The following is a 27,818-nucleotide window of genomic DNA, read 5'->3' as shown; positions in this document are numbered from 1 at the left end:
GGATGTACGATAACACCAATTAAGTGTAAATAGCATGAAATAAAAATGACCATATACCATAAAGCATGCTACGAAAATATAGCCATTAAAAATACAACTAGTTTAAGGATACGCAGAAATGTTTGCAAAAAAATTTACGATAAATGTGTATTTTCAGTTGCAATCTTCACAACCTCTCGACATGGTAATCCTTTAATTCAATGTGGTAACCATAGATATAGTCTAGATTGGCACAACAAGGAGACGGTTAGGAAAAGGTGGCGTTGCATAAAATGGGACCGAGGCTGTCGGGCTGTCATCGCTACTGTAGATAATGCTATTGTGACGTTTAGGAACTCTCATACACATTAAGTTTTTTAATTGGAAGTTGGCCCGTGCAGTCAATTTGTTTCGGTACTGAAATAAAGGTAATGACTTGTTAAAGGAAAAATACATTTTAAAATTAATGTATAGTTATGAGACGAAAAAACTAAAAAAATAACAGATGACAATGAATTGAGTTTTCATTTTAACTGTACTTAATTTTAGAAATGTATATTTCATCATAAATACATATAAAGATTGGTTACATAAATTGTAATTTAGGTAACAAATATTGACAAGTACCTAAATAGTAGTTTGTATGTATATATTTTTGTACCTAATTTTTTGTTTTCCGTTTCTGCAAATGCTAGTCCTAGTTAATATGATAAGAAAAATAGTATTTTCTTTTTAGCAATGCCTATGAGAGCAGAGCTTTAGGCACTAGTCTAGAAAAACATAACTTATATTAATTTAAAATACTCGTAATATTATTAGTCTATGTAAATATTTTTTCATAAATACTGTTATTAATTGTGTTTTCGAGAACTTACACGTTATGAATAAGTTAAATCATGATTAATAATGAAAATCATCTGAATTTATAATCCTGTTTTAAAATATTAAGTTTAATAAGTTAATTAAGTACTAAGATTTCTACGAATATTATGGCAACTAATTATCACTTATTCATAGCTCATTTTTAATCAAATTGATGTATTAAATTCTTGTTAGAAAAGGAGTTTAAGTCATAACTGTGACTGCTGCCAGAAAATTACGAGTAGGCAAGGTTAGAACTTAGCTTAGATTTAGAAAACTTTGACCCAGATTTATTAAAAGAAGTTAAGAAATGTATTTTTTTAAACCTCAACCAAAAAACATGTTGTTCTGTGTTTTTGTCTAGTTTTCTAAATAAATACTTTCGGGGAGCTGGGGTCATAATACCGACGATCCTTGTCTGGCAGTAAGTAAGTTTCTTTTTGTGTGTCAGTGAAACCCTTTTTTTAACGTACTATTTTGGAGTAAAGATCTCAGACTTACCTGTGTATTTTAATTCAGTTTAATTGTTAACCTTAACATTATAAATCTGTTCTTAAATTAGTCATTAATATCTTTGTATCGAGTTTATTTATAAAAAGAGACTATATGCGAAAATATGACTTAATTCCTATTAAATTCGATCCAAAGGTAATTTAATAACATTTTTAGTTTTAGAACTCGAAAGCGAGCTGAACATAGCGACTGACAATATACAGTCGAACGTGTGCCCTGTTTTTGGAACTGTAGAAGATTTGAAGGATAATGTGTTACCAACATACCAGGATGTCATAAAGTGTTATGAATGGAACAGATTGCAAATGAAAATACGAAATGGCAGTAATAAAGAGCCCTCGTTTTTAGAAATTGCAAAAATTGTTACTCAAAAGGTTGAAGAAATATGGCAAAACACATCAATTCCTCTAGTATCACATGCTAGAGTATTACAGATTTTGAAATCCTTTCATTTAAAATGGAAAAGAACTATAAAATTGTCACATGTTAAAAGAACTAAGTTATTGGTGCAAAGTCAGTTTTTATTTGATATTTGTTCCTGCAAATGCCAAATAATAAGTCGGTGTAATTGTCCTAGAAAAATTCCTAAAGAAGACCTTGAGTTTTTGATCGACCAGAGGGACGAGAGAAAAATGAGGATCGGTGGCATTGATCGCTATCTTCGTCCGCGAACGAAAATTTACAATACGGGAAATGAAGCATAGAGTTTACCTTTTGTTAAGTTGAGTTATAGCGATTCATACAATATGGGCCTGGAAGAAATCTCTATAGCACTTTTACTATGGAATATGTCTTACTGGTCTTATTATTTTACTGTACACTCAAGAGGCTTTAATCATCTACATTCATCTAAGCATTGGTGTCGTACAAGTATTATTTTATTTGGGATGGCTACAAAATTCCTTATTTTTGTGTAATGGTTCGACTGGTAGAAAATTGAGTCCACCTTTTGTAGATATGTATTTTCGTGCAGTAAAGCATAAACAAATAATTAAAACATTATATAATCCCCTCAAGCGCTACTAATAGCTTTGTAATATGCATCAAGACGATGTGATAGTGGTTCCAAATAATGACTTTTATTTAGTGACTTGACAAAGAGCAGTGCCGCGTTCTACAGATAAACATGAACTTTATTCTTAAGATCGCAATTGATAAGGAAATATATAAGGAAATCTTGTTATGTTTCTTAGAAAAATCATACGGCTTTGAATAACTGTAATTTTGTGACCAAATATTTTTTATTCTCTTTCTTTAATTTATGTTGTGAGAATGAATAGACAATTAGGAAAAAAATCCTTTGATGAAAGTCAGGAGACAAGTTTATTAAAGGAAGAATCATAAAGGTTCGAAATGGTAAACTTGAATGTTTTGTTTAATAAAAAGTTGTTTTCAATACAGATTTATGATGAAGACATAGTTATTTGTTTTTAAATATCCCTGCCTATTTCCAGACATTCACTTATTAAATGTTTCTTGCTTGCCAATTTAAAACAAAATCGGATCTGTTCCTTTTGCTCTTTCTCCTAAAATCTAAAATATTATGTTGGACGAAATGAACAATTTTCTTTTAAAATAATATTGTAGGTTTTGGTGACATTAAGGATATTAAAATCAGCACGTCCCGCCGCGGAAGGCCCATCATCGAGTGGGGCAGGCATCGGTACAGCCTCAAGACGTGCAATAGTCTGAAGAAACCCTGGAGATGCATCAAGTGGTCTGCAGGGTGTCGCGCCCTCATCATCCTCATTGGTGATGAGATCGTTTATCATAGGAACACACACAACCATGATTGATATGACTTTACATTTGAAGTAATAAAGTTAGCACTTCGATGTGTATACTGTTTCTCCTATCAAGATATGAAGAAGTCTAAAATGATCATGATGCATCTAGTGGTGCAAGGGGAGCCGCGCGGGTTGGGCATCGGGTTAAAGATGGGCTTCTGTCTTTTGACTCTTTAGTTACCTACTTAATAAAAGTACCAAAAATAACTTTTTTTAATATTTGCATAGCTTCCTGTTGTTGATTGCCCGATTAATGTAGATTTTTCTTTACGACTTTTAAATTCGGCAGTCATATTTACCAAGTCCAAGTTTGGTAAACCTGTGATCCTCCTGGGCTGCTACCGGTTCAACCTGCACAGCAGCAGCAAAGGAGACCGGGGTTACTTCGTGTGCGTCAAAAGGGCGTTGGGTTGCCGAGCTTCGATCAAGACTCACACTACATATATCATTGCCGTCAACAATGAGCATAACCATTTGTGATTTTGGAAATAATTGATAAAAATTCTTTAAAATTTGTTAATGCTATTGATATTTATTGGTCTATTAGAATCTAATTTTGTATAAATAAACTCAACTTTGTTAATGCAACAAAAATGTATCAGATTAATATTTAGTTACTACAAGGTTTGCAAATGTTGAAATAGTTTACGAGCATATATTTAATCACGTCTATATCCCTGGCGGAGTAGACATAGTCAACGGTCTTAAAAATATATGTAGATAGGCCAAGATCAGCTGTTTGGCCTAATGATACGAGTAGAATTGAGATTCAAATAGTGACAGGTTGCTAGCCCATTGTCTAAAAGAAGAATCCCAAGTTATTAACAAAAACAAGGATAGTTATTAACAATATATTATTTTTGCAGCTCCAGTTTATACGGTATCTAGGATGGGAAGACCAGTACTTCTTCTCCACGGGCACAGGTACAACCACCACAGAGTAACGAACGATCACAGATCAGTATGGCGGTGTGTGAAGTGGTGTGATCACAAGTGTCGCAGTGCGGTCACTACCGTCCACCAGGTGATCGTCAAAATGAATCCTACACATACACATTAATTAGAGTTGCTTTTTGGTTTGGCTCTGTGCCGTATGCTGATCAGTCAATAGTTCATGTGTGTGAAGTAAAACGGTTTAAGGCACAACAGGGAACAATTGTCTTGAAATCTCTGGCCATCGACCATTGTAAATAACAAAGTGAAAGTGTAAAGGTTATTTAGATTGCAAAGGCGGCAATCCCAACCAAAAAAAAAAACAATATTTTCCTATCTACATACTAACAGCTTCTGTATGAAAAATTTAGTCAAATAGCTTCATCAGTTCATATGAATAAGTTGTTACTCCTCTAAAAAGTGATCTAGTCGTATCTTTATTGCTATGAAATATCGAGATGAATAGAGTAAATTACAAATATAATGAAAAGCCTAATATTATAACAGCAAATTTTTCAAAGCGATCCTAACCCTGTTAATAACGTAGTGCGTTGAGTAGGCGAGATAGTTTTTAATATGTGTAAGGAAAATAATACTGCCCCATTTAATTTGAAGGAAGGAAATTGGTCTACTTCTTTTATATTGCTATTATTATTCTGACGGTTGGGGGAATATGCAAATTAATGGTGAACATGAACAATGTAACTAGTTAAAGCATCGGTGGTCGAATCGTCAACGTGCCAGGTTAAAATGCGTGATGCACAGAAAGGCACAAGTTCAAATCCCATCTCGCCCATGTACTCTTTTCAAAGTTATGTACATTTGTTTAAATACTAACCGATGCTCTTACGGTGAGGGAAAACATCGTGAGGAAACCTGCACATTCAGGCAACTGGATGTGTAACCATGTATATAATACGGGTTAGCTTTACCTCCAAAGGTTGCGGAGGTCAGATGGGAGTCGCTTCTTGTAAAACCCTGACTCACTCATTGGTCAAAGCCATATGTAAATGGACGTAACCGGAACTAAACAGAAGGAAGAAGATGAACAATGTAACTAGTATTATAAGAAGTAAAGACAAAATTTTTAAATTAAGATCACATCTTAGAATTGGATATGTATCAAGTAGATTTAAGAGTGGATGATAAAAAATACGATATATTTAATTATAAATTATGAGTATTAATATGTGACGCCCACCGGGTTTAATGTAATTTTGGTTAGGCTTCGTGTTTATGTAATTAGAACATTAATATATAAATAAGTAAGGCATATGTACCTAGTTAGCTATATAAGTTACCAATCAATGTTTCCGACTATTGTCATACTATATTGTTTGACATAATTATTTTTTGTTTTGCTATTTTTAGCATTTCTATATGAATGATAAATTAAAATATTATTTATCTTTGGATGGATACAGAATATTTAACTGGATGGAAATGTATTAATATGTGATATATTGGCGAAACCCTTAGCATGTCTTTTATTTATATTGTAAGAGAATCAGAGTCTAAATATTTTTTGTTCTTAAATCACGTATCTCTCCCAAAGAGTACCTCTTGTTTCAGTAGAGATGTTATTAACAGTTTTTTAACTAACTAATTATTTTTCAGGTGTCATTTTCACAACATCCCGGTTAGGACGACCTGCGATAATATACGGCGGACACCGGTACAACCAGCACAAGATGGACAGTGTGAAAGCGGTGTGGAGATGTGCCAAGTGGCGCGATGGCAAGTGTCGCGCGCGCCTGATCACCGTTGACAATATTGTGGTTAATGCCAAAGATGATCACATACATGATGTGTCTCTTTGTGATAAAGTTGAGGCTTACAAACACTATGGGAACTACACTTTTTGAATTCATTTTTAATATATTTATTAAATTATTATTTCTTAGTTTTTGCGCTCACCTGATCATCGTTGATAATGTTGCTGTCGACGTCGAAGATGATCACATACACGATCTGGTATGATAGAGTTGGGGCTAACAAATCTTACAATGAATAATGAGTGCAAACGCTTTAGGAATCACATGAAGCATCTCTATACGATAACCTTTAGGCTAACAAACTTACAATGTATGTGCAAACATTTTAGAAAGCAAACAGAAAACAACAACATCAGTGTTAGAATATTTATTTTAATTATGTTAATTTTAATCATGTGTACTTTAATATATGTATATTTAAAGAGTTTGCTCTTTGACATAAAACAGCAATCTTAATGCATTGCGAAGAAAGACAATTACACTTTTTAAAATCAAAATAAAATTTTTGAGTATAAATTCAAGTAGAAATTGTTATTTTTGATGGATAAAACTATGTAATTTTTTATGTACAATGTGTTTAAGTGTAATTAATATGTAATAATTATCAAAAGCACTCTCTAGTAGTCTAATTTCAAAAGACTAGAGAGTCTCTGGTGTACTATTTTAGGTGAAAGTTGATAATTACAATGATGAAAATCAATAGAAACAATGATTTAAAATTTTTTTTGACTCAATAAAGCTTAAAATACATAAAAACTGTTTCAATTAATTCATTGAATTTTAACGATACCTTTTATAATCATTCCTGATAAGTGGCTTTTTTCACTTTTTTATATACAAAAGTATTTTCAAATTAATTTCATTATAATTTACATGCGTACAACAGCCATATAAACCGAGAGACTGTCAAAGATCTTACCATGTCCTGATTTTGAATTTAAATATTTCTTTTTTATAGACGAACATCACATTTTTATAATGTTAATTAGATATAAAAGAGACTAGTGTTAGGAGAGTAAGGCCTCGCACAACGAGATCGTCAAAATAATTAACAATAATCACGAATAGGTTATATACATACATACATTAAATCACGCCTCTTTCCCGGAGGGGAAGGCATAGACTACCTCTTTCCACTTGCCACGATCTCTGCACATTTCATTCGCTTCATCCACATTCTCTTCATGCAAGCTCGGCGGTTTCGGGTACTTTTGACCTGACCCTTTACCAGGACGTCCTTAATTTGATCAAGATACGTTCGTCTAGGTCTTCCCACTCCGACCTTTTCCTCCACACTCTCCTAGGTTATATGCTTTTTCCTTTAATGATTTTACAATTTGCGCGGGTAAGAAAGCATGTCATATGGACTATGTGTTTTTTTCTCTACCAGGCCAGCATGGTAGATACTTTACATATTTTTTTCATCATAGATATAAAAGTGACACTGTCAAGACGGGGCAAACCACTGCTGCACGTGGGGAACTACAGGTTCTACCAGCACAGCAGCCACAAGCCGGACAACCCGCGGTGTCTGTGGGTCTGTGTCAAGTGGTGCTCGGGGTGCCGGGCCTCGCTCATCACCTGGAACAACGAGATTGTCAAAATAAACAACAATTGTCACGAACACGCTAAAAAGAACAAATCACTTGAGGGATTTGTAAGGCAAAGAAAATGAATGGTTGCAATTTTTGATGGCATAGAGCTAAGTATTTTATTTTTGTTTGGTATTATTGACGAAACTGATCAAATTTAATTTGCAAGATTTTACACGAACAAGCGTTGTTAAATACGTACATTACAAGTTAAATAAGAGATTGTAGGAAGGCATTTGAGATGTTATTGGTTTTTAATATCAATATTAAGAGTATGAGATGAACTAATATATAATATTATTTTTAAGTATTTATTATTTATAATAATGCCGCCTTAAGAAAATGGTCGTAATTGTAACGTGAGATTAATGAAGAGAAAATGGTGCAATAAAGGGGAGGTAAATAGTAGCTCTGAAGCACTACAGCTAAGGATGCACCCGAGAAGGTCATCTGATGACGTCCAATGGTGTCTATGTATGTTTGTATTATTTAGTGTTCCGATTATGCTAATTATAACATGAAGTATGAAATTCTCTGATTCATAATAAAAGTCTTTTTTCTTATTATATACGTGAATTATAAAGAGTATTTTTTTATTAAGCTTTTGAACCAGTTTACGGGACAACCAACAGAGGTACGCCGGTGATACAAATTGGTCCTTACCGGTTTTATCGGCGCAACAGCTACAAAGGGCCGAAATTCCGATGGCTGTGCTCCAAGTGGACTTCCGACGCCTGCCGCGCCAGTGTCATGACGTACAACGACGAGATCATTACGATAAATAGTAAACATAATCATTAATTGCGAATTTGTAATGTTTATACCAGTTTCTTTTTTTGTTTTAATTTTGTATGCCTGGATATGCATATATTTTAATTTATAATCTTTGAAATTTCAATCGATCGCTTTTTTATTTTCATCACTTTGTGTATTTATACTCGTAATAAATGCCATTGTTGAATTCAGTTCAAACTATTAACGAAAAGGTTTACAGTTTATTTAGTGGATTCGTTTTATTGATACTACCCAAACTTGGCGAGTTAATTTATGAAAAATATTACCGGTTGTCATGGTGTAAGTACCTTTCCAAGTATCATATTATAACATAATGAAATCATACATATCGATATATTTACCAACATCTTTCAAAATTTCAGGATTTCCCATGTACACCACTTCAAAGTTTGGCAAACCGATACTCCAAATTGGCGAATACCGGTATTTCCGTAACAATGCCCGTTCCAAAGGGGTAAAAGTAGTGTGGCACTGTACCAACTGGACCAAAACATTGTGCAGGGCGGCTGTAGTTACCATTGAAGATGTTATTGTTAACTCAACAAACGAACACACTCATTAATATTTATATTTGTACTATCTATAAATAAATCCGGCTCATTATGTGTTTACTATATATTGTTGAATTAAAAAAATATGCGTTAAATTAATAAATATTAACTAATATGTCTATTATTAACATTTTTGAAATAATATAATTTTTCTATTACTCTATTTTGTTTCTTTTTCTCATGCTATGAAATAAATTACAATCTTAAAATATTAAGACGTTTATTATAGAACTGTAGTGCAAGCTAGCGTAAGTAGTTTGTTTTTATTTAAAAGTTATTTATTGTGTCTCTTTGTCTCTTAGGTAATTCTTTTTATATCTTAAAAAAATTATCTACATAAAGATTCCTTTTCAGTTCCAGTATTTTCCAAAAACGAGTCTGGAGCAACAGTGCTTCATGTGGGTTCTCTGGAATACAGGCTGGTCCCGGAGTTCAGTACCGGCTCAAATGCTATATGGCGGTGTGCTAAGCCAGATTGTATGGCTACTGTATTCTACAAGGACGATGTCATAGTCGCCATGCGACATGATCATAACCACTAAGATTGCAATATAATATCTTCTAATACTATTTATTCATATTTATACCCCAACTATGGGAAATTTAAGTTGTAGTATTATTAGTTTCTAACTTCTTATAAGTAATGCTCGGCGCTTCGATTTTCCAGAAAAACATTGTTTCTAAAATAGGATCAATAACACTTTAAGGTTCTTTAGTCCTTAATTAAAACTTCTCTTTATAATATTTAGACGGTTGGTATATATTGATATTCATAAAGTATTTAGTTATAACCCGTAATAAATTAGATGAATTGGAAATGTAGTACCAGTAAAGTTTAACTTACTCGTATTAATATTAATACTCAGTTAACATTTATATCAATAATCAACGTGAACCTATTATTACCACTTGACTAATTCAAATTTATATCCCGTAACTTAGCCAATAGGATATCTTTAAAATGCAGTGTCATAACCATTTTACTAAGATATAATTAATATTTAAGCTCTGTAACCAAGACACATATTATCATCTTTTAATAATTTAAAACTACGTAGGTAAATTTCTTACTTATTAATGTTTATACTTATATTCCGTAACAACTAAGATAAAACAATAATGTTGTAACAATATCTACTAATAATATTAATAACCTATAAAACACTGTATTACCTTATCAATAATTTTATATTTATACTTTTCTACTAATGTATAACCTGTAAACCACTATAACAATTTAGACAACAAGCTTTTCATGTAGAATTTACCAAAATTATCATGTTATTATGTAGGTACTGATCTCAAAGTCATCAATTTCTTTTTGTCATTCGTATATGTATTAAAGGAAATTTAAATCATTTATTAATTTTTCCTGTAGCGTGTATATTAATTATTTAAATAAATACTCATTATACTATATGAGTATAATGAAAACGCCGGTTTTGAGGTTGGACAGTAACCTTTTTTTATTTTAATGTGACATTGACATGACACTAAATACAATTAGATGGCGGTACTAGTAACATTATTTGTATATAAATTCAACACCCCCACTATATCAAATAATCATATCGAAATTACACTTTAACTATGCCCAATAAATTCATAAAGGCATAATGCCTTTTGCGACATAAACTTTTCGTGAGCAAGTCAGCAGGCATATCGGCTGTAGGCAAATACATTAATTTTATTACATTATTTGAGACACACTCTCTAGCAAAGTGGTACTTAACATCAATATGTTTAGATTTCTTATGAAACACAGGATTTGTAGACAGCCTTTGTGCACTCTGATTGTCATTGAATAAACTCAAAGTATACATTTTATTTGTAATTTCAAACTGCAAGGCTCTTAAATAAATAGCTTCCCTACAGGCTTCAGAAATAGCCATGTATTCCGCCTCACAGCTTGATAAGGCAACAGTTTTTTGCTTCTTGCATTCCCAAGATATTACACCATCAGCTAACACAAAACAAAATCCGGTATACGACCGTCTATCTAAACTATCATTTGCCCAATCAGCATCAGCAAAACCTTTAATTTCAGAATTTCCATTTACACTATACTTTATACCAAAGTTTATTGTCCTTTTTAAATATTTTAAAAGCGTCTTTGCATACCCCCAATGTTCATCTGTATGGCATTTATTGAATTGGCTAAGGTAACTTACAGCATAAGTTATGTCCGGCCTAGTTAATACCGATAAATACATCAAGCTTCCTAAAAGCTGTTGGTATGGCACTTGGTCATTAATTTTTTCATCAATTTTAACATTCAACTTGGTCTCCATTGGAGTATCAACAGTTTTACAATCTGCCATATGAAATTTTTGTAATAAAATATTAATATAGCTCTCTTGACTCAAAGTTACAGACCTTTCCAATTTATCAAACTTAATATTCATGCCTAAACACTGTTTAACTTCACCTAAGTCCTTAATTTTAAATTGATTTGACAAAACTTTCTTAAGATGCTCAGTTTCAGGTTTACAATTAGAAAATACGAAAAAATCATCGACATATACTGTCACAATTGTCTTGAAATTACCAGTAATTTTTGTGTACATACAAGGTTCCAACTTGGATTTACAATAACCATTTTCAAGTAAACAAGTATCTACTTTCTTATTCCAAGCCCTGGAGGCCTGTTTCAGGCCATAAATAGCCTTCTTAAGTTTTAAAACTTTGTTAGAGCTACCAGAAATATCATAACAAACAGGTTTCTGCATAAAAATGGTTTCCTCTAGGTCCCCATTAAGGAAAGCAGTTTTGACGTCAAGATGTGTGACATCCAATCCCAGTTGTACTGACAATGAAAACAATAATCGTAAGGTTGTGTGTCTAACTACTGGTGAAAATGTTTCTAAGTAATCTACTCCATGTTTCTGAGAGAAACCTTTAGCAACTAACCTGGCACGATACCTTACTTTGTTTTCACTGTCATACTTCTTGCGTAACACCCATTTACATTGCACTATCGTTTTATCTTTGGGTACATCAACAACTTCCCAAGCATTATTATCATCAAAACATTGCAATTCGTCACGCACTGCCTCTAACCATTGTTCTTTTTCAGACCCTCTCAAAGCTTCCTCAATTGAAAGTTCATCAGAAAGTTCTACACTACTAGCACTACTGATACAAGCATTAGAAAATCCATACCTGTCCGGTTTCTGTCTCTGCCTACATAAACCATACCTTCGATCAGCATTCACTACACTTTCAACACTGCTAGCAGAAGAGTCTTCCTCTGGTACATACGTCTCGTCGTTGTCAGGGACAGCTTCACTCCATGAATCATCATCTGACGCGTCCCCCACTGAAACCTCGTGCACCTCAGGAGGATCTGTTGCTCTTTCCTCAATATGAACTGGCTGGCTAGCTGTTGGTTCCTTTTCTATTATTATAACATCACGGCTGATTGTGATTTTCATAGTTTTCGGATTATAAACTCTATATCCTTTTACTTCTTCTGAATAACCAACTAGGATTCCTTGTTCTGCCTTTTTGTCCCATTTGAGCCTCTTTTCTTTGGGTACATGTGTCATAACTACACTTCCAAAAACTCTCAAATGCTTGATGTCTGGCTTTGCACCTGTCCATATCTCAAAAGGCGTTTTTCCATTAAGAGCTGACGCTATAGTCCTGTTTTGCAGGTAAACAGCGGTGTTTGTAGCTTCAGCCCAAAACTTTTCTTCCAGACCAGCATCAAAAAGCAAACATCTAGCTTTTTCTATCAGCGTGCGGTTACAACGTTCAGCCAACCCATTCTGTTTTGGTGTATAAATGTTACTTCTCTGGTGAATTATTCCCAAATTCTTTAAACAATCATCAAATTCTTTATTGCAGAATTCCTTGCCATTGTCGCTTCGCAATATTTTGATTTTCTTATTGAGTTGATTTTCTACAAGAGCTTTGTATCTCTTAAAACAACTGAAAGCTTCACTTTTGTTCTTGAGAAAATAAATATAAATCATGCGACTATGATCGTCAACAAAGAGTATGAAATATCGGGAACCTCCAATCGAAGCACTGTTGAATGGACCACATATATCGGTATGTATAGTATGCAGCAGCTCCTTGCTTCTATTGCCATTCTGTGGAAAGGGTAGTCGACTCTGTTTACCCTCGCAACACACTGTGCACGACGACTTTGTAATATCTGTCTTTCTGTCGAGTGTGAGACCTTCCACGGCATCCTGCATTCTGTTCAGGTAGTTGCTATTGACATGGCCAAGTCTGCGATGCCAAATATCACTTAAGTCTTTCACAGTTGCCACCAATGCTTCTGGTAATCTCAGTTTGTAGACACCATTCAGTAATATAGCTGTACCAACTAATTCACCACTTCTATTAAATATTTCACAGCCATTCTTGGTGAACTGTACTCTATTGCCTTTAGCAATCAATTGACTTACTGAAATCAGATTGGTAGTCAAGCTTGGAACGCATAGTACTCCTTCGACAACTACATCGTATTCGCTGTCATCAGTCAAAGTCGTTATCAACACATCACCAGAACATTTAACCGGCACCTTTTCCTTGTTCGCGACCACAATTTCTTTGATCGGCTGTTCGATAGAAACATTCCTAATCCAATCTTCATTGGCGGTTAAATGAGCGCTTGCGCCAGAGTCGATATACCAGTCATTTCTTGAGAAACTGCCATTTAAGAACACGGCACTGAACGCGTTTGTTTGTTTACGTTCAGACGACTTTTCTTTCACTGAATCTTTATCAAAACTGGTGCATTGATTACGATAATGTCCACTTTGTTTACACTTGTAACATTTTATAACCTTTGCTTTTGACTTTGACACATTTGAGTTTGACGTACATCCATTGTCTTTGGTTCGAGCAATGCTGCCACTCTTATTAAATTTCCGGAAACTCGCAAAAGCTCCACTGACGTCACCTCCGTCTTCCTCTAAATCCATTAGCTTTGTTTTAATGGCGTCCGCTGTTATCATGATTCCTGAATGCTCAATCGCCATTATCATGGGCGAATATTTGTCGGATAATCCTGCCAAAAGTAGCGATCCGACCCACTCGTCGTTAATATTAAAGCCCGATCCACTCAGTTTCTGACTCGTTTCTATAATTTGCGTGACGTACGAAGTCATGGATGGACAATTTTCTAGACGGATAGAAATAAGCGTTCTCAACAGGCTGATTCTCCTGGTGAAGCCGGAATCGTCAAACAAATGCTTGAGTTTCTGCCATAACTCCTTAGTAGACTTCGAATCTTTTATATGCACATAAAGCGACGAGTCAATCGTTAAGATCAACTTTGCTTTAGCTTTGGCGTCGGCTGCAGCTTCCTCTGGCTTTGTAGTTTTGATAAAATCAAAAGTTCCTTCCAATATTAGAAAATTCTCCGCAGCAAATGCCCACTCATTGTAGTTTTCCCGTCCTTTTAGCTTGGGCACACTCACAATTAACGTAATTCGTCGTCATATTTAACAGTTTTCACTATTACAGTTCACAGTTCTAAACAGCACAGCGTATTCTCAATCTGCGAGGACTAATCGGCACTAATTAGCAAGTCTTTTCGCGAGAAATAAACGTTTTACTGGGCCCATAACCTATAATGAAAACGCCGGTTTTGAGGTTGGACAGTAACCTTTTTTTATTTTAATGTGACATTGACATGACACTAAATACAATTAGATGGCGGTACTAGTAACATTATTTGTATATAAATTCAACAAGTACCAGTAAAGTTTAACTTACTCGTATTAATATTAATACTCAGTTAACATTTATATCAATAATCAACGTGAACCTATTATTACCACTTGACTAATTCAAATTTATATCCCGTAATAAGTTTACGTAATAAGTTGGCTAAGGCCAATAGGATATCTTTAAAATGCAGTGTCATAACCATTTTACTAAGATATAATTAATATTTAAGCTCTGTAACCAAGACACATATTATCATCTTTTAATAATTTAAAACTACGTAGGTAAATTTCTTACTTATTTATGTTTATACTTATATTCCGTAACAACTAAGATAAAACAATAATGTTGTAACAATATCTACTAATAATATTAATAACCTATAAAACACTGTATTACCTTATCAATAATTTTATATTTATACTTTTCTACTAATGTATAACCTGTAAACCACTATAACAATTTAGACAACAAGCTTTTCATGTAGAATTTACCAAAATTATCATGTTATTATGTAGGTACTGATCTCAAAGTCATCAATTTCTTTTTGTCATTCGTATATGTATTAAAGGAAATTTAAATCATTTATTAATTTTTCCTGTAGCGTGTATATTAATTATTTAAATAAATACTCATTATACTATATGAGTATTTAAATAATATACATACATATACATACATACATACATAAAATCACGCCTCTTTCCCGGAGGGGTAGGCAGAGACTACCTCTTTCCACTTGCCACGATCTCTGCATACTTCTTTCGCTTCGTCCACATTCATAACTCTCTTCATACAAGCTCGGCGGTTTCGGGTACTTTTGACCTGACCCTTTACCAGGACGTCCTTAATTTGATCAAGATACGTTCGTCTAGGTCTTCCCACTCCGACCTTTCCCTCCACACTCTCCTTGTATATCTGCTTAGTCAACCTGCTTTCATTCATCCTCTCCACATGACCGAACCATCTTAACATACCCTTTTCTATTCCTGTAACTACATCTTCTTTCACATCACAACATTCCCTTATCACGCTGTTCCTTATCCTGTCACTCAATTTCACACCCATCATACTCCTTAACGCTCTCATTTCCACTGCATTTATTCTGCTTTCATGCTTCTTTTGCCATACCCAACATTCACTCCCATACATTAATGTCGGGACCAACACGCCCCTGTGCACAGCCAGTCGAGCCTTTTTGGATAGTTTCTGACTGCTCATAAAGGCATGCAAAGCTCCATTCACCATGTTCCCCGCGTTCACTCTCCTTTCAATATCACTATCATACTTGCCATCTGATGTAAACTTTGATCCTAGATATACAAACTCTTTCACTTGCTCCACTTTTTCTCCTCCAATCAAAATATTACATGCTGTCATTTCTTTCTCCATTTCAAATTTGTTTTAGTTTTACTTACGTTCACTTTCATTCCTTTCTCTTTTAAAGCTTCATGCATACAGTTTACCATCTCCTGTAACTCCTCCGCTGATGACGCCAGTATAACCTGATCGTCGGCATAGAGCAGACATTTGACGAGTAACTCATTCATCCTTAATCCACTTTTAGACTCTTTCAAATCTGTCAAACAGCTATCCATAAATAGGTTGAACAGCCACGGTGACGCAACACATCCTTGCCTAACGCCTTTCTCAATCTTAAACCACTCAGTGTGCGCTCCGTTTATCCTGACACAAGCACTCGAATCCTCATATAAGGATTTCAGTGCTCGTATTAAGAGACTGCTCACCCCATGCATAGAAAGTGCTGACCACAATTCATTCCTCTCAACTCTGTCATAGGCCTTTTCCAGATCTACGAATGTGCAATAGACTTTTTGACTCTTGGCCAAAAACTTTTCGGCTATGCACCGCAAGGAAAAGACCTGATCAGTACATCCCATTCCCTTTCGAAATCCCGCTTGAGCATCCCATATTTTGTCATCAGTTTCATTCCTGACTCTATTAATCAATACCTTAGCATACAATTTGCCGACGACGCTAAGCAGGCTTATACCACGATAATTTTTGCAGTCCAGCTGTGACCCTTTTCCTTTGTAAAGTGGCACGATAACAGCTTTACACCAATCTTTTGGTACTCGGCCGCTTCTCCAACACAAATTGAAAAGGCAGTACAACTGACTAGCTACTACGCCTTTTCCTGCTTTAAGCATCTCGACCGACACTCTATCACACCCAGCAGCCTTTCCCGCTTTCATACTCTTAAGTGCTTCCACAATTTCGAACATTTCAATTTCGCCTTCCATCTCATTCTCTTTTTCTTCGCTATAGCAGAAATCTTTCTTATTTCCTTCCTTTTTTCAAATAAACTTTCAAAATAGTCCTTCCATATCTTTAGTACACATTCTTCTCCTTTCACAACGCTACCATCCTGGCATCTGATCCTAGTCAGCTCTCTGCTTATAGTATTTCCTCGGGCTGACCTTACGGATTTCCAGAATACTTTCAGATTTGACTGAAAGTCTTCTGATAGCCTTTTATCAAAATCCTCTTTATACTCTTCTTTCTTTCTAATCACAGCTTTCTTAACCAAATCTTTCATTTTCTTATATTCCTTACGTGCTTCATTCACATCTTCATCAATAACCTCTTGCATTCTTAAGTTAGCTTTTGCTGCTAACAAATCCAGCCATGCTTTCTTCTTTAATCGCACAAGTTCTTGCACATCTTTACTCATCCACGCATTTTTGTGATTTTTTCCTTTCCTTCTTCTACTTACACCACACACTTCAACAGCTACTTTCACAATTCTTTCTTTAAATTCCTTCCATCCATCTTCAATATCGCTCATTTCCTCTAAATCTTCAAATTCATCCTTCAGTCTATTAATATACTTCTTACCTACATCCATATCTTGCAAATTTTCTACTTTTACTCTTTCCAAAGCGCTGGTTTGCTCCCTTACCCTGTGCCGCCAGCGATTGAAGATACCCCTTATCCGGGATATCACCAGTAAATGGTCCGAGTCAATGCCAGCACCGCGATATGCACGGGTATCCAGCACTTTGTTCTTCAATCTTTCATCTACAATCACAAAGTCTATCATACTTTTTAAAATACCTTCCACTCTTGTGTAGGTGTGGATCTCTTTATGTTGAAACATTGAGTTCGACACAAAAAGATCCCACTCTAGACAAATTTCTAATACACTTCTTCCATTATCATTCACCTTTTCGTCACCAAACGCACCAAGCACCTTTTCATATCCATCACGCTTTACACCCACCCATCCATTAAAATCACCTAACATAATAATCTTCTCATTTGGCTTGGTAACTTTCAATACTTCTCTTACACTATTCCAGAACTCCTCGTTTTCGCTTTTTGCTGATGTTGTACCCCTCGAACCCACATCCCAAGGTGCATAAACACCTAGAACGAAGATCCGAGTGATTCCAACTTTCAGCCTAATCCATAGAAGACGAGGGCTGACACACTCATACTCATTCACGCACTCAGCCATTCGTGCAGAAAGAATTAGACCGACCCCTTGACAGCCTCGGCTGGTACTGGAAATTCCAGACCAATACGCCGTGTAAGGGCCGTGCTGCGTCGCGTCGCATCCTTTCCGCTTCGTTTCATTCACGCACAACACATCCAAACGTCTTTCATCCATCATCTGGCATACTTCCTCAATCTTATCCTTCATTCCTCCTCTTACATTCATCGTCGCAAAGCGGCTTTCAGCAGACCGCATACCGCTCCCGCCGGGAACGAGACGTGATGGGGTGCGGACACCATCGCCGCCATTTATATGCTTTTTAAGGTTCATAATGCGATTCCCACGAGACGCTAGGGAAAAATTTTGTCCGCCCCAGCAGAGCCCCGCATGCCAGGGTAAGGCTAGCCATTACCTGGGGGTCGCCCAACCCCATGGCGGAAGTGGCACGCTCGAGACTAGGCTCGCCCCTAGCCATGCATCCATCGGCGCGGCAGACCTTAGATTGGCAGGGATTTACATTAAAGAGGAATCCCAAGTCTATCCCTTAGTCGGCTCTTACGACATCCGTGGGAAAGAGATGGAGTGGTCCTATTCTTTTGTAATGGTGCCGGGAACCACACGGCGGCATACATATAGTATGTATATTAATTATTTAAATACTTGCGTCTTTGTCTTTATTCCTTGCCGGAAAGACAGAGTCAACAGTAGTAAAAGGCCACGTTCAGCTGTATGTACGAGTATATCAGAAAAGCACATATATTTTTTAATTCGATCTAGACGTTTCTGGAGTTGTTGTATCGCCATTTTTTCTGAAAACCTACATGATGTTTACAGCAGCTGTGTACACTAAATCGAAGTTTGGGAAACCCATCCTCGAATGCGGCGGGTACAGGTATACCCTCGACGCACGCGGCAAGGGCTCCAAGGCGGTGTGGCGGTGCACGTATCTGAGTAAAGGGTGCAGGGCGACAATAATCGTGATAGAAGATGTCATAGTGGGCACTAGAAATGAACACAACCACTGAATTTTGTTAATATTTTTATGGAAATAAACTACATTAATTTGATACGGTTTTTTATCTCATAAGCATTTGAAATTAAATGAGTATTTTATTAGTATTTACTAGTGCTAGTACTAGGCGCAGCGCAGTACATTAACGACTATTAATGTATACTATACATACTTAAATCAATGAAATATGTTGTTTAAGTGTGTAAACCTTGTTAATACCTGTTGAAATATTTATTGCTTTCTTCAAATGTGAATTGACCCTTAATACGGGGTGGTATGACATTTACACATAAAAATATATAAATAAATATATCTCAATAAACCTATCATCCCTCTTCTACTAACCACGATCCATTGTTTCATCTTAATTCATCAGTATTACCTTTAAAATTTGTCTTCAGTTCCAGTGTACAGCACTTCCAGCAAAGGGAACCCAATAATTCAGATCGGCTCGTACCGGTATTTCCGTAACAACAGCTGCAGAGGACCGAAGAAGCAATGGCGCTGCACCAACTGGACTAGCCACATGTGCCGAGCTTGTGTGGTCACTATCGAGGACATTATTGTCAGCGTTAAAAATGAGCATAGCCATTAATGTTAAAGAAGCTATCCATAAAAAAGCGGATTCCAGGCCCTGAGGCGTAGTGACGGAGGCTGCTCTCAAAAATAAGAGAGAGAGAGTTCACACGGTTCAGGAGATACCTAGGCCTCCACCTATACATCGACCAAGGCGAGGTGGCACAGCTATCTTCAGAGCCCACCGTAATATCCATAAAATACTAAAGAAGTGGTAAGTTATGGTGAATGTGGTGTCGCAAGCTTCCTTGCAACTGATAGCTGCGACTTCATCGAAGCAAGTTTTGTTTCCATCTTTTATCACAATTATTAGTTATTAGAAATTACCTGTGTTGCAAGAGGACCACAATTCCTTCAGTTTCAAGTAAAATATGACATTGCTATTGTCATATATTAATCTAATTTCTAGGGTGTTTTAATCTTTCTTCATTTATGGTGCTTTTAGCCTTGTGGTTAGATCAGATGAGGTATGACCCGGGCTTTGAAGTATACACAGATGATAATAATTTATTTAAAAAGTGTGTTGAACTTACTGCAATTGTAAAATGAAACGAAAAGAAAACAAATTTTTAAACACACAATGCTTTGTGTTATTTTCACTTTTTTTGAAGAGTTATTGCCATCTTTCCAGATATTTCAATCTGCTCACATGTTTACATTTATATTTTTTACAGGTGCAAAATATACCGTATCAAGATTTGGGAAGCCTGTTATAGAGATGGGAGGCAACCGTTACAAATGGCCGAGTCGTGCCAAGGGCTCTCGGGTGGCGTGGCCCTGCATTAAGTGGAGCTCGGGGTGTCGGGCTTCTCTCATCACTGTGGACGGCAAGGTCGTGATGCTCAGGAATACCCATACTCATGATGCAAAGTAAACACATCAATGTACTCACCATAATTTAATTGCAGAATGTGTGACAAAAATTTCGTTTCAGTAAAGACTTGTGAAATTTATTCTTAGAAACTATTTTTAATGTAGGTATTTAATAGAAATGTGACGGAAACTCGATCAGTATCAATCAGTTGTTGAGCTCATGTTTTTTATATAGCAACAGTATACATCTAGCAATGTTATTTATACGGTATGAAGTAAGAGGCACTTAGCAAATGTATTTTTTTTCAGACACCAAGACCACCACGTGAGGACTGGGGGCCTTGTCGATCGAAATTAGTAAGTCATTCAATAGATGGTTATTTTTATTCATTTTTTTACTGATTCATAGCCACAGCAAATGAGCGTTAATTGTAAACAGTTTCGGTAAGATAAGCTCACCTTTTTTGAAATTAATATTTACATAGGGTACTTTGTAAAAAAATATTTGTAAATTGATTAACGTAAAAAAATTCTTAATACACCTATTATTATTTTTTGTGTAATACATACATACATACATATGATCACGTCTATATCCCTTGCGGGGTAGACAGAGCCAACAGTCTTGAAAAGACTGAATGGCCACGTTCAGCTATTTGGCTTAATGATAGAACCGAGATTCAAATAGTGACAGGTTGCTAGCCCATCGCCTAAAAGAGGAATCCTAAGTTTATAAGCCTATCCCTTAGTCGCCTTTTACGACATCCATGGGAAAGAGATGGAGTGGTCCTATTCTTTTTTGTAATAGTGCCGGGAACCACACGGCATTTTTGTGTAATATATTTCATAATGTTCTTTTTAAAATATTTTACTGCTTCAACTATATAATTGCAGATAGATCATTATACAAACGGACTTGACTAATGCTACTGTTTATTTAGTCATGCACAAAAATTTGTTAACAACGCTTTAGTAAGTTTATATTGGAGACAGGCATTATTTAGTGTGATATTTAATATGATGATACTCTAATTTCACTTTCTCACTTATCATTGATGATGCCTTCACTCGATTGTATTAAGTATATTGATAATTAACTCGCTACATAACCAACTTATTATCCATTATCCAACCTTACAGATTCTCCAGTAACTACCGAAACTTTTTGGAGCGAGGATGAAACTTCAACCATTACAGATAAAAAAGCTAGTCCACGAAAACGTCTTCGAACATGTAAAGATGAGATCAGAAAACGCAATGCCAATAGAGGGTTACCATATGTTAGTCGAAATGGAAAAGTGCGCAGTCAAAGGCTACTTAAACCTCCATGTCCTGCAACGTGTAGAAGGAAGTGTTATAAAAAAATATCGGAAGAGGACAGGTTAAAGATATTTAAAAAGTTTTGGGACATTGGTGACCATTCCCGACAGTGGATCTTTTTAACAAAATATGCATCCAAGCACACGAAAAAGAGGATAACAATTTACAATGTAAATTCTACAAGACAGAGTACTATTTCGTATACTTTACCTATTTATGAATCAGACAACTCAGTTATAAGGAAAATTCCAGTTTGTCAAACTATGTTTTTAAATACATTTTCTATAAGTTTTGTTTTCATGAAATTTGCTTTATTAAAACTAGAAAATGGTCAAGGAGCTGTACTGTCTGATCAACGTGGAAAGCATCCGAAAAAATAACTGGTGACATTATGCGTGACCATGTTGCGAGCGTTTTTGGTAGTGACTCCAAACACTTTGTATTGGCAAATCTCTATCATTTACAAAAATATGCAAATTGTATGAAGAAATATACTTACGCATAAAGTAACTTGCATGCGGTAATATCGGGATATGATCAACGAAAATGATTCTACAAGCCAGAAAATTTAGTTCGCCTTTTGTGCCAAGTAGCTTTGTAAAATTTTGCGTTTTTGGCAATAATTAACAGCCACAAATAGAATAGAATAGAATAGTATCGCGTACTATATCGTGTGGTAAAAGGAACTGTTCTGTAGTTCTAGAATTTGTTTTTTTGTTGAAATGAAAAGAAATAAGGACTTTCATGGAATATATCAATAACTTAAATGCAAATATCGAACATCAAGTCTCTTTCTATGGGTACTTTTATCACACGCTATATTTTCTGAATCGTATAATCGTATTTTCGAAGCACACAACATACATCTTACTTTTTTCAATATCTTCTTCTTTTCAATTCAAGTAATTAAGAGAGAGAGAGAGTTTACATTTATTTTATATTATTGTAGCCTAAAAAACTCTAAGGCCTCCTAAGTCTCTAAGTCTTGTCTTGATTTAACTAATGTTACTTATTTTTTTTTTTAATAATTCAGTTACAATAATAAGAACCAAAATAACAGTATCATTAAACTAAATAAAAAAATATATCATCCAATAACAGTTGTATTTGATTATTTTACCTGTTTTTATAAAATTTGTTTAACTTATTAAATGTCATAAAACATAAAATAAAATAAGATAAGACTAGAGTAAGACGAAAAATCTCGTAAATTTTCTGCTCAATATATTCTTAGGTAATTCCATTAGAATAATTTAGTTATACGACAATATCACCACCTATCTTTATTTTCAGACCAAGATTCGTATATAACGTATACGCGAAAAGGGCAGCCGGTTCTTTGCCACAGAGGTGAACGTTTCTACAAGAACAACAGAAGCAAGGGGTTTAAATCTGTGTGGTTTTGCGCCAAGAGCCGAAGCAGCAATGTGAGGTGCAAAGCCTCTGCAGTCATGCTGGGAAACAATGTGGTGCATGTGAAAGATGTGCATAATCATGGCTTTGGATACTCAGAACATTACCCAAACCAAAACCAGAATTTAGCAGAGCATTGTTATTCTCAACGCAATTAGATGATAATTGAAATATTACTCATATCAATAAGTTATGAAAAGAATTCATCTCTCTAATGAAACAAAATAATGTAGTGATTTAGAATTTCTTGGTATTTTAAATATTTGACACAAGTAATAAATATATTTATATATACTCATTGCCTCCCGAGATACGTGACTCTAAATCACTGTCCCAATTAAAAAAATTAATTAAAAATTATTACCTTTCCAAGCCATGCTAATTTGGTATATATTGTACATATTTTATGTAAGTTTATTATTTTGTATTTATATATGTATTTTATTATATTTTATATATGTACTTATTTGTTTATGTATGTCTATTATTAGTTGTGTGAGTGGAGTACACGCCTGTCACCCTTTCCATCATGTCTCCTATCTCGGGTCTGCTGGAAGAGATTTCTTTTGAAATAAGCAGAACCTTTGTAATTTTGTTTCTTGTGTTTATCAGTCTCGATGTTTTCTGTGTACATAAATTAGTAAATAAATAAAGATTGATTGAACTTGCACATATAGAAGAATAGGGGTAAATATAAAGATCGTTCTTGTTCAGCTATAAAAAAAGGTTTTCTTCTAATTCAATTAAATTCTTCAAAGCATATATTATTGATCTCATTTTTTTATTTAATTTATAATTTATTCTAGTAGTACATAATATATTTCTGATAAGAGATGAACATTTTTGAATTGTTTATAGATTTTAAATCGATTAACTTGGCCTTTTCACCTTCATGTTCTTCTTTTCTTTTCGCACACACATATTTTTTTCTATTGCTTTTGCTATCTAAAGTGCCGGATGATACTGTTTTTGGTTAAAGGTTATAGTTCATCTTCTTCTTTGTCGTTACTTTTTTTCACTTTCTACCTAAGGTCGGCACAGTATGTTAGTTTTTTCCAATTACTTCTGTAAATTAAAGGTGTTAAAATTCAACTTATCATTATTACGGACACATCTTTCAGTCCCAGTATTTGCGATTTCTCGTTGCGGGCGACCAGTTCTCGAGATGGATGGTTACAGGTTTCATAAGAACAACCGCAGCAGCGGCCCTAAAGCCACCTGGTTCTGCAGCAAGAGACGCAACGGTTGTCGGGCCTCCGTCACTCTCTGTGGGAGCACTGTTGTCCATTCCAGAAATATTCATTGTCATTAATCTGTTACGGTGATTAGTTTCTAAATTGAGGATTAAAATGGCCCTTTTGATAGCTTCATGAGCGTTTTATTTTAGCTTTAAGATTTTTATTTTCAGAGGTTGTTTTTGATGGCTGTATTAACAGATCCTGTTAGAACAATAACTAGACTAGAATTCATATCATGGACAAAACTATAAAAAGTATATTTGAATGAGTACTGGGTTAATAAGTTGGGAAAATGTTTCTGCATATTTCTGTGTTGCTTTTTTAATGTACAAAGTTTCTAAAATCAGACAGTTGATAATGTTTTTGATTGAGTTACCACATCAGCTTTTTATTATTTTAATATTAATACCAATTGAAAAAGAATTGATTTTAATTGTATCAATTTTGAGTTGAATTTTGATACTAATAAATATATATTTAATATTTTTTATCGAGAATACTACAGCTTGTAAATAAGGAAACTACTTTTTCTTTAGCAAATTAATGTCACGTTTTGCCTTAACATTATATGTCTTAGGCTAAACTTTCCGGAACCCAATAAAACAATTTTTTTATGTCTTCAGAACCGGAGTTCAGCATGACACCAGCGGGTCGGCAGGTGCTTCAAATGGGAGGATATCGTTACTACAGGAACAACAGGAGTCGAGGACCCAAGGCCACCTGGTTCTGTTCTTACAGCAGCAATAAGATTCGTCCATGCAGGGCGTCCACCCTTACTGTAGATAATCAAGTGATCTGTTCCAAAAATTCGCATAACCATTAATTTAGATTTCGATACATACATACATAAAATCACGCCTCTTTCCCGGAGGGGTAGGCAGAGACTACCTCTTTCCACTTGCCACGTTCTCTGCATACTTCCTTCGCTTCATCCACATTCATAACTCTCTTCATACAAGCTCGGCGGTTTCGGGTACTTTTGTCCTGACCCTTTACCAGGACGTCCTTAATTTGATCAAGATACGTTTGTCTAGGTCACACTCTCCTTGTATATCTGCTTAGTCAACCTGCTTTCATTCATCCTCTCCATATGACCGAACCATCTTAACATACCCTTTTCTATTCCTGTAACTACGTCTTCTTTCACATCACAACATTTCCTTATCACGCTGTTCCTTATCCTGTCACTCAATTTCACACCCAACATACTCCTTAACGCTCTCATTTCCACTGCATAGAATAATAGATTTCGATAACAGATCAAAATTGTAAAGATCGATATAGATTAGGAATATGTGATTAATATTTTATTGCCATTGGTATGGTAATATTTATTCTTATTTCAAGTGGGAATTCGTTTAATTTTTGTATCAAAGAGTAATGAGGAATAAATATGTCAGATTAGCGGATGTAGGTGACTTGATTTTGTCTAGGGGTGCATTAAGATAGTATTTTCCGAAATTCCTCGAGAACAGAAACAACAAAATTTAAATTTTAATAACGGTTAACGAGAGAGTGTAAGGTTAATAAAAGTGAATATGTAAACGAGTGATGCGGACTAGGGTGAAAACGGCAATTCAGAGACTAAGAGAAGTGGAGGAACCCGGGGGAGGCCTGCGTCAGGAAGCGACTGCCACAATTCCCAAATTAATATACATTATAATGTAAAAATAATTCATTTAAACAATTATTATTTTTAGAATTTTTATACCTAGCAGGTAATTGAAATTCGTTGTGAACCAAATGGTATGAATTATCTTAAACTTTGTGAAAGAAGAAAGGCTATTATTTACATGCACTAAAAACATTTAACTTTCAATACTATACTATTTTCGGTATTTATATTACTAAAAATACATACTCATATATTTTATTTTTAGATAACGGGTCCGTATTGGGACCCATGAAGTTTTTTGCATAGATAATCTTTTATGGGACCCAATATAAAAAGAATATATTGATATTTATATTTATTTTATACATATTATTGATGTTTAAGTTTAAAGAATTTATTTCCCATAGGACTTAAAGAATTTAAATATTGACTTATAGAGAAACATGTTCTATGTAATACTAAATATAAACTAATTTCGACGAGCGTACTTAGCAAGAAGATATATGTTCAAATTATTACACAATTTACTAGTGGTATATATTTTATTGCGAATTAATTTTTTCTTCTAATGCACAAACTGGGTTGTTTATGATATAAATGTGTGCACAAACAAATTCGTGGTATTATTTACTACACTAAGATGTCCTTGATCACTTTATGAAAAAATCACTCAAACGAATTACGATTGAATTAATCGATAGGGTATGCCAACCCCTTCGGGAAACAAGCTATATTTTTGATACATTTTTGTTTTAAATACAAAATGTTGCAAGTTAATGTCTCTATTCGATTTGATATCACTTTAACATTTTAAACATAATTAACTATTTCAGTTCCCAAATTCACAACCACGCGGTTTGGGAAGCCTGCAATACAAATGGGACCCTACCGGTTTAACAAGAATAATAGGAGCATCGGCCCTAAGGTGCTGTGGGTCTGCGGCCGCGTCAGCACCGGCTGCAGGGCCACTATCACCACCTTCAATGACGTCATCATCAAAAGCAAGACGGTGCATAACCACTGATAAAAGAATAACATTCATATTAAATTCCACCGGTTTAAAAATGACATCAGAAGCATCGGCTCCAAGCAAGGCTGTGCATAAACACTGATATTAAGATTCATATAAAATTCTACTGAATTAACAAAAGCAACAGGAGCATCAGCCATAATATGCTGTTTATCAGCACTAGCTGCAAGGCCACCAACACCTCATTTGTAATGTTAATATTAGGGCTAAGATTGTTTATAACTCATAAATTTGTAATGTCGCTTAGGTCCGGAAGAAATATTTCATATCTTAAATTTTTTACGCAGAGAGCCTTTAATTTATGATTTTGGGTTAAAAAAGAGTTAAAATTTTGTAGAAATCTGATTAATCATAAATTATAAGGTGAAGGATTATTTTTGTTAAATTTGATTTTTTATGTACCATCTTGTAAAATATCTTTTATTTTTAAGGTTTTTATTTCTTATACTCTATTGTATTAGTTAATAATTTAAACAGACAGTAGTTTACTAGAAATTCGTTACGCAGCAAAATGTTTACTTACACGAATTTAGTTTTCTCAGAAAATTTGTTCAAGTAATTTCGTAATATACTTTTCTACTTAACAAAACTATCACACTATCCACCTGCTGTCAACTTTGAACCTATGTATACAAACTCTATCACTTGTTCCATTTTATATATTCTCCTCTTTTTCACAAACCATTGGTTTTGTTTTGCTTACGTTCACTTTCATTCCTTTCTTATTCAAAGATTCATAGTTAAGGTTAGGTTAGCGAGAAGCGAAGCGACGAGTGTTAGGTCCTATATAGACCAATCCGACAAGATATTGCACTCTTTCAAAGCTTTTAGAAAAAAATTACCACAATAAAAATGCTAACTTATCGCTAA

The 27,818-nt window shown here is 34.8% G+C and overlaps 1 protein-coding gene across 5 annotated transcripts in view; it reads left to right on the top strand.

Annotated features, from left to right (window-relative positions):
• Positions 1 to 27,818, top strand: part of LOC106139522 (protein tramtrack, beta isoform) — a 154,906-nt gene that overhangs the window by 72,035 nt on the left and 55,053 nt on the right. Inside the window, exon 5 of one of the 5 annotated variants that reach the window (XM_060946055.1) lies at positions 21,473 to 22,047. The exons of 3 other annotated variants lie outside the window; for them this stretch is intronic. In XM_060946055.1, the coding sequence (XP_060802038.1) occupies positions 21,473 to 22,032 (560 nt within the window). In that variant the 3' untranslated portion in view covers positions 22,033 to 22,047. Of the gene's footprint in view, positions 1 to 1,509; positions 2,073 to 21,472; positions 22,048 to 27,818 lie in introns of those variants that run through there. One more of the 5 variants, XM_060946056.1, reaches the window with a different exon arrangement.

The sequence above is a fragment of the Amyelois transitella genome, chromosome 10, assembly GCF_032362555.1.
Source record: "Amyelois transitella isolate CPQ chromosome 10, ilAmyTran1.1, whole genome shotgun sequence".
In the NCBI taxonomy this organism is placed as follows: domain Eukaryota; kingdom Metazoa; phylum Arthropoda; class Insecta; order Lepidoptera; family Pyralidae; genus Amyelois; species Amyelois transitella.
This window is presented reverse-complemented; position numbering and strand designations above follow the sequence as displayed.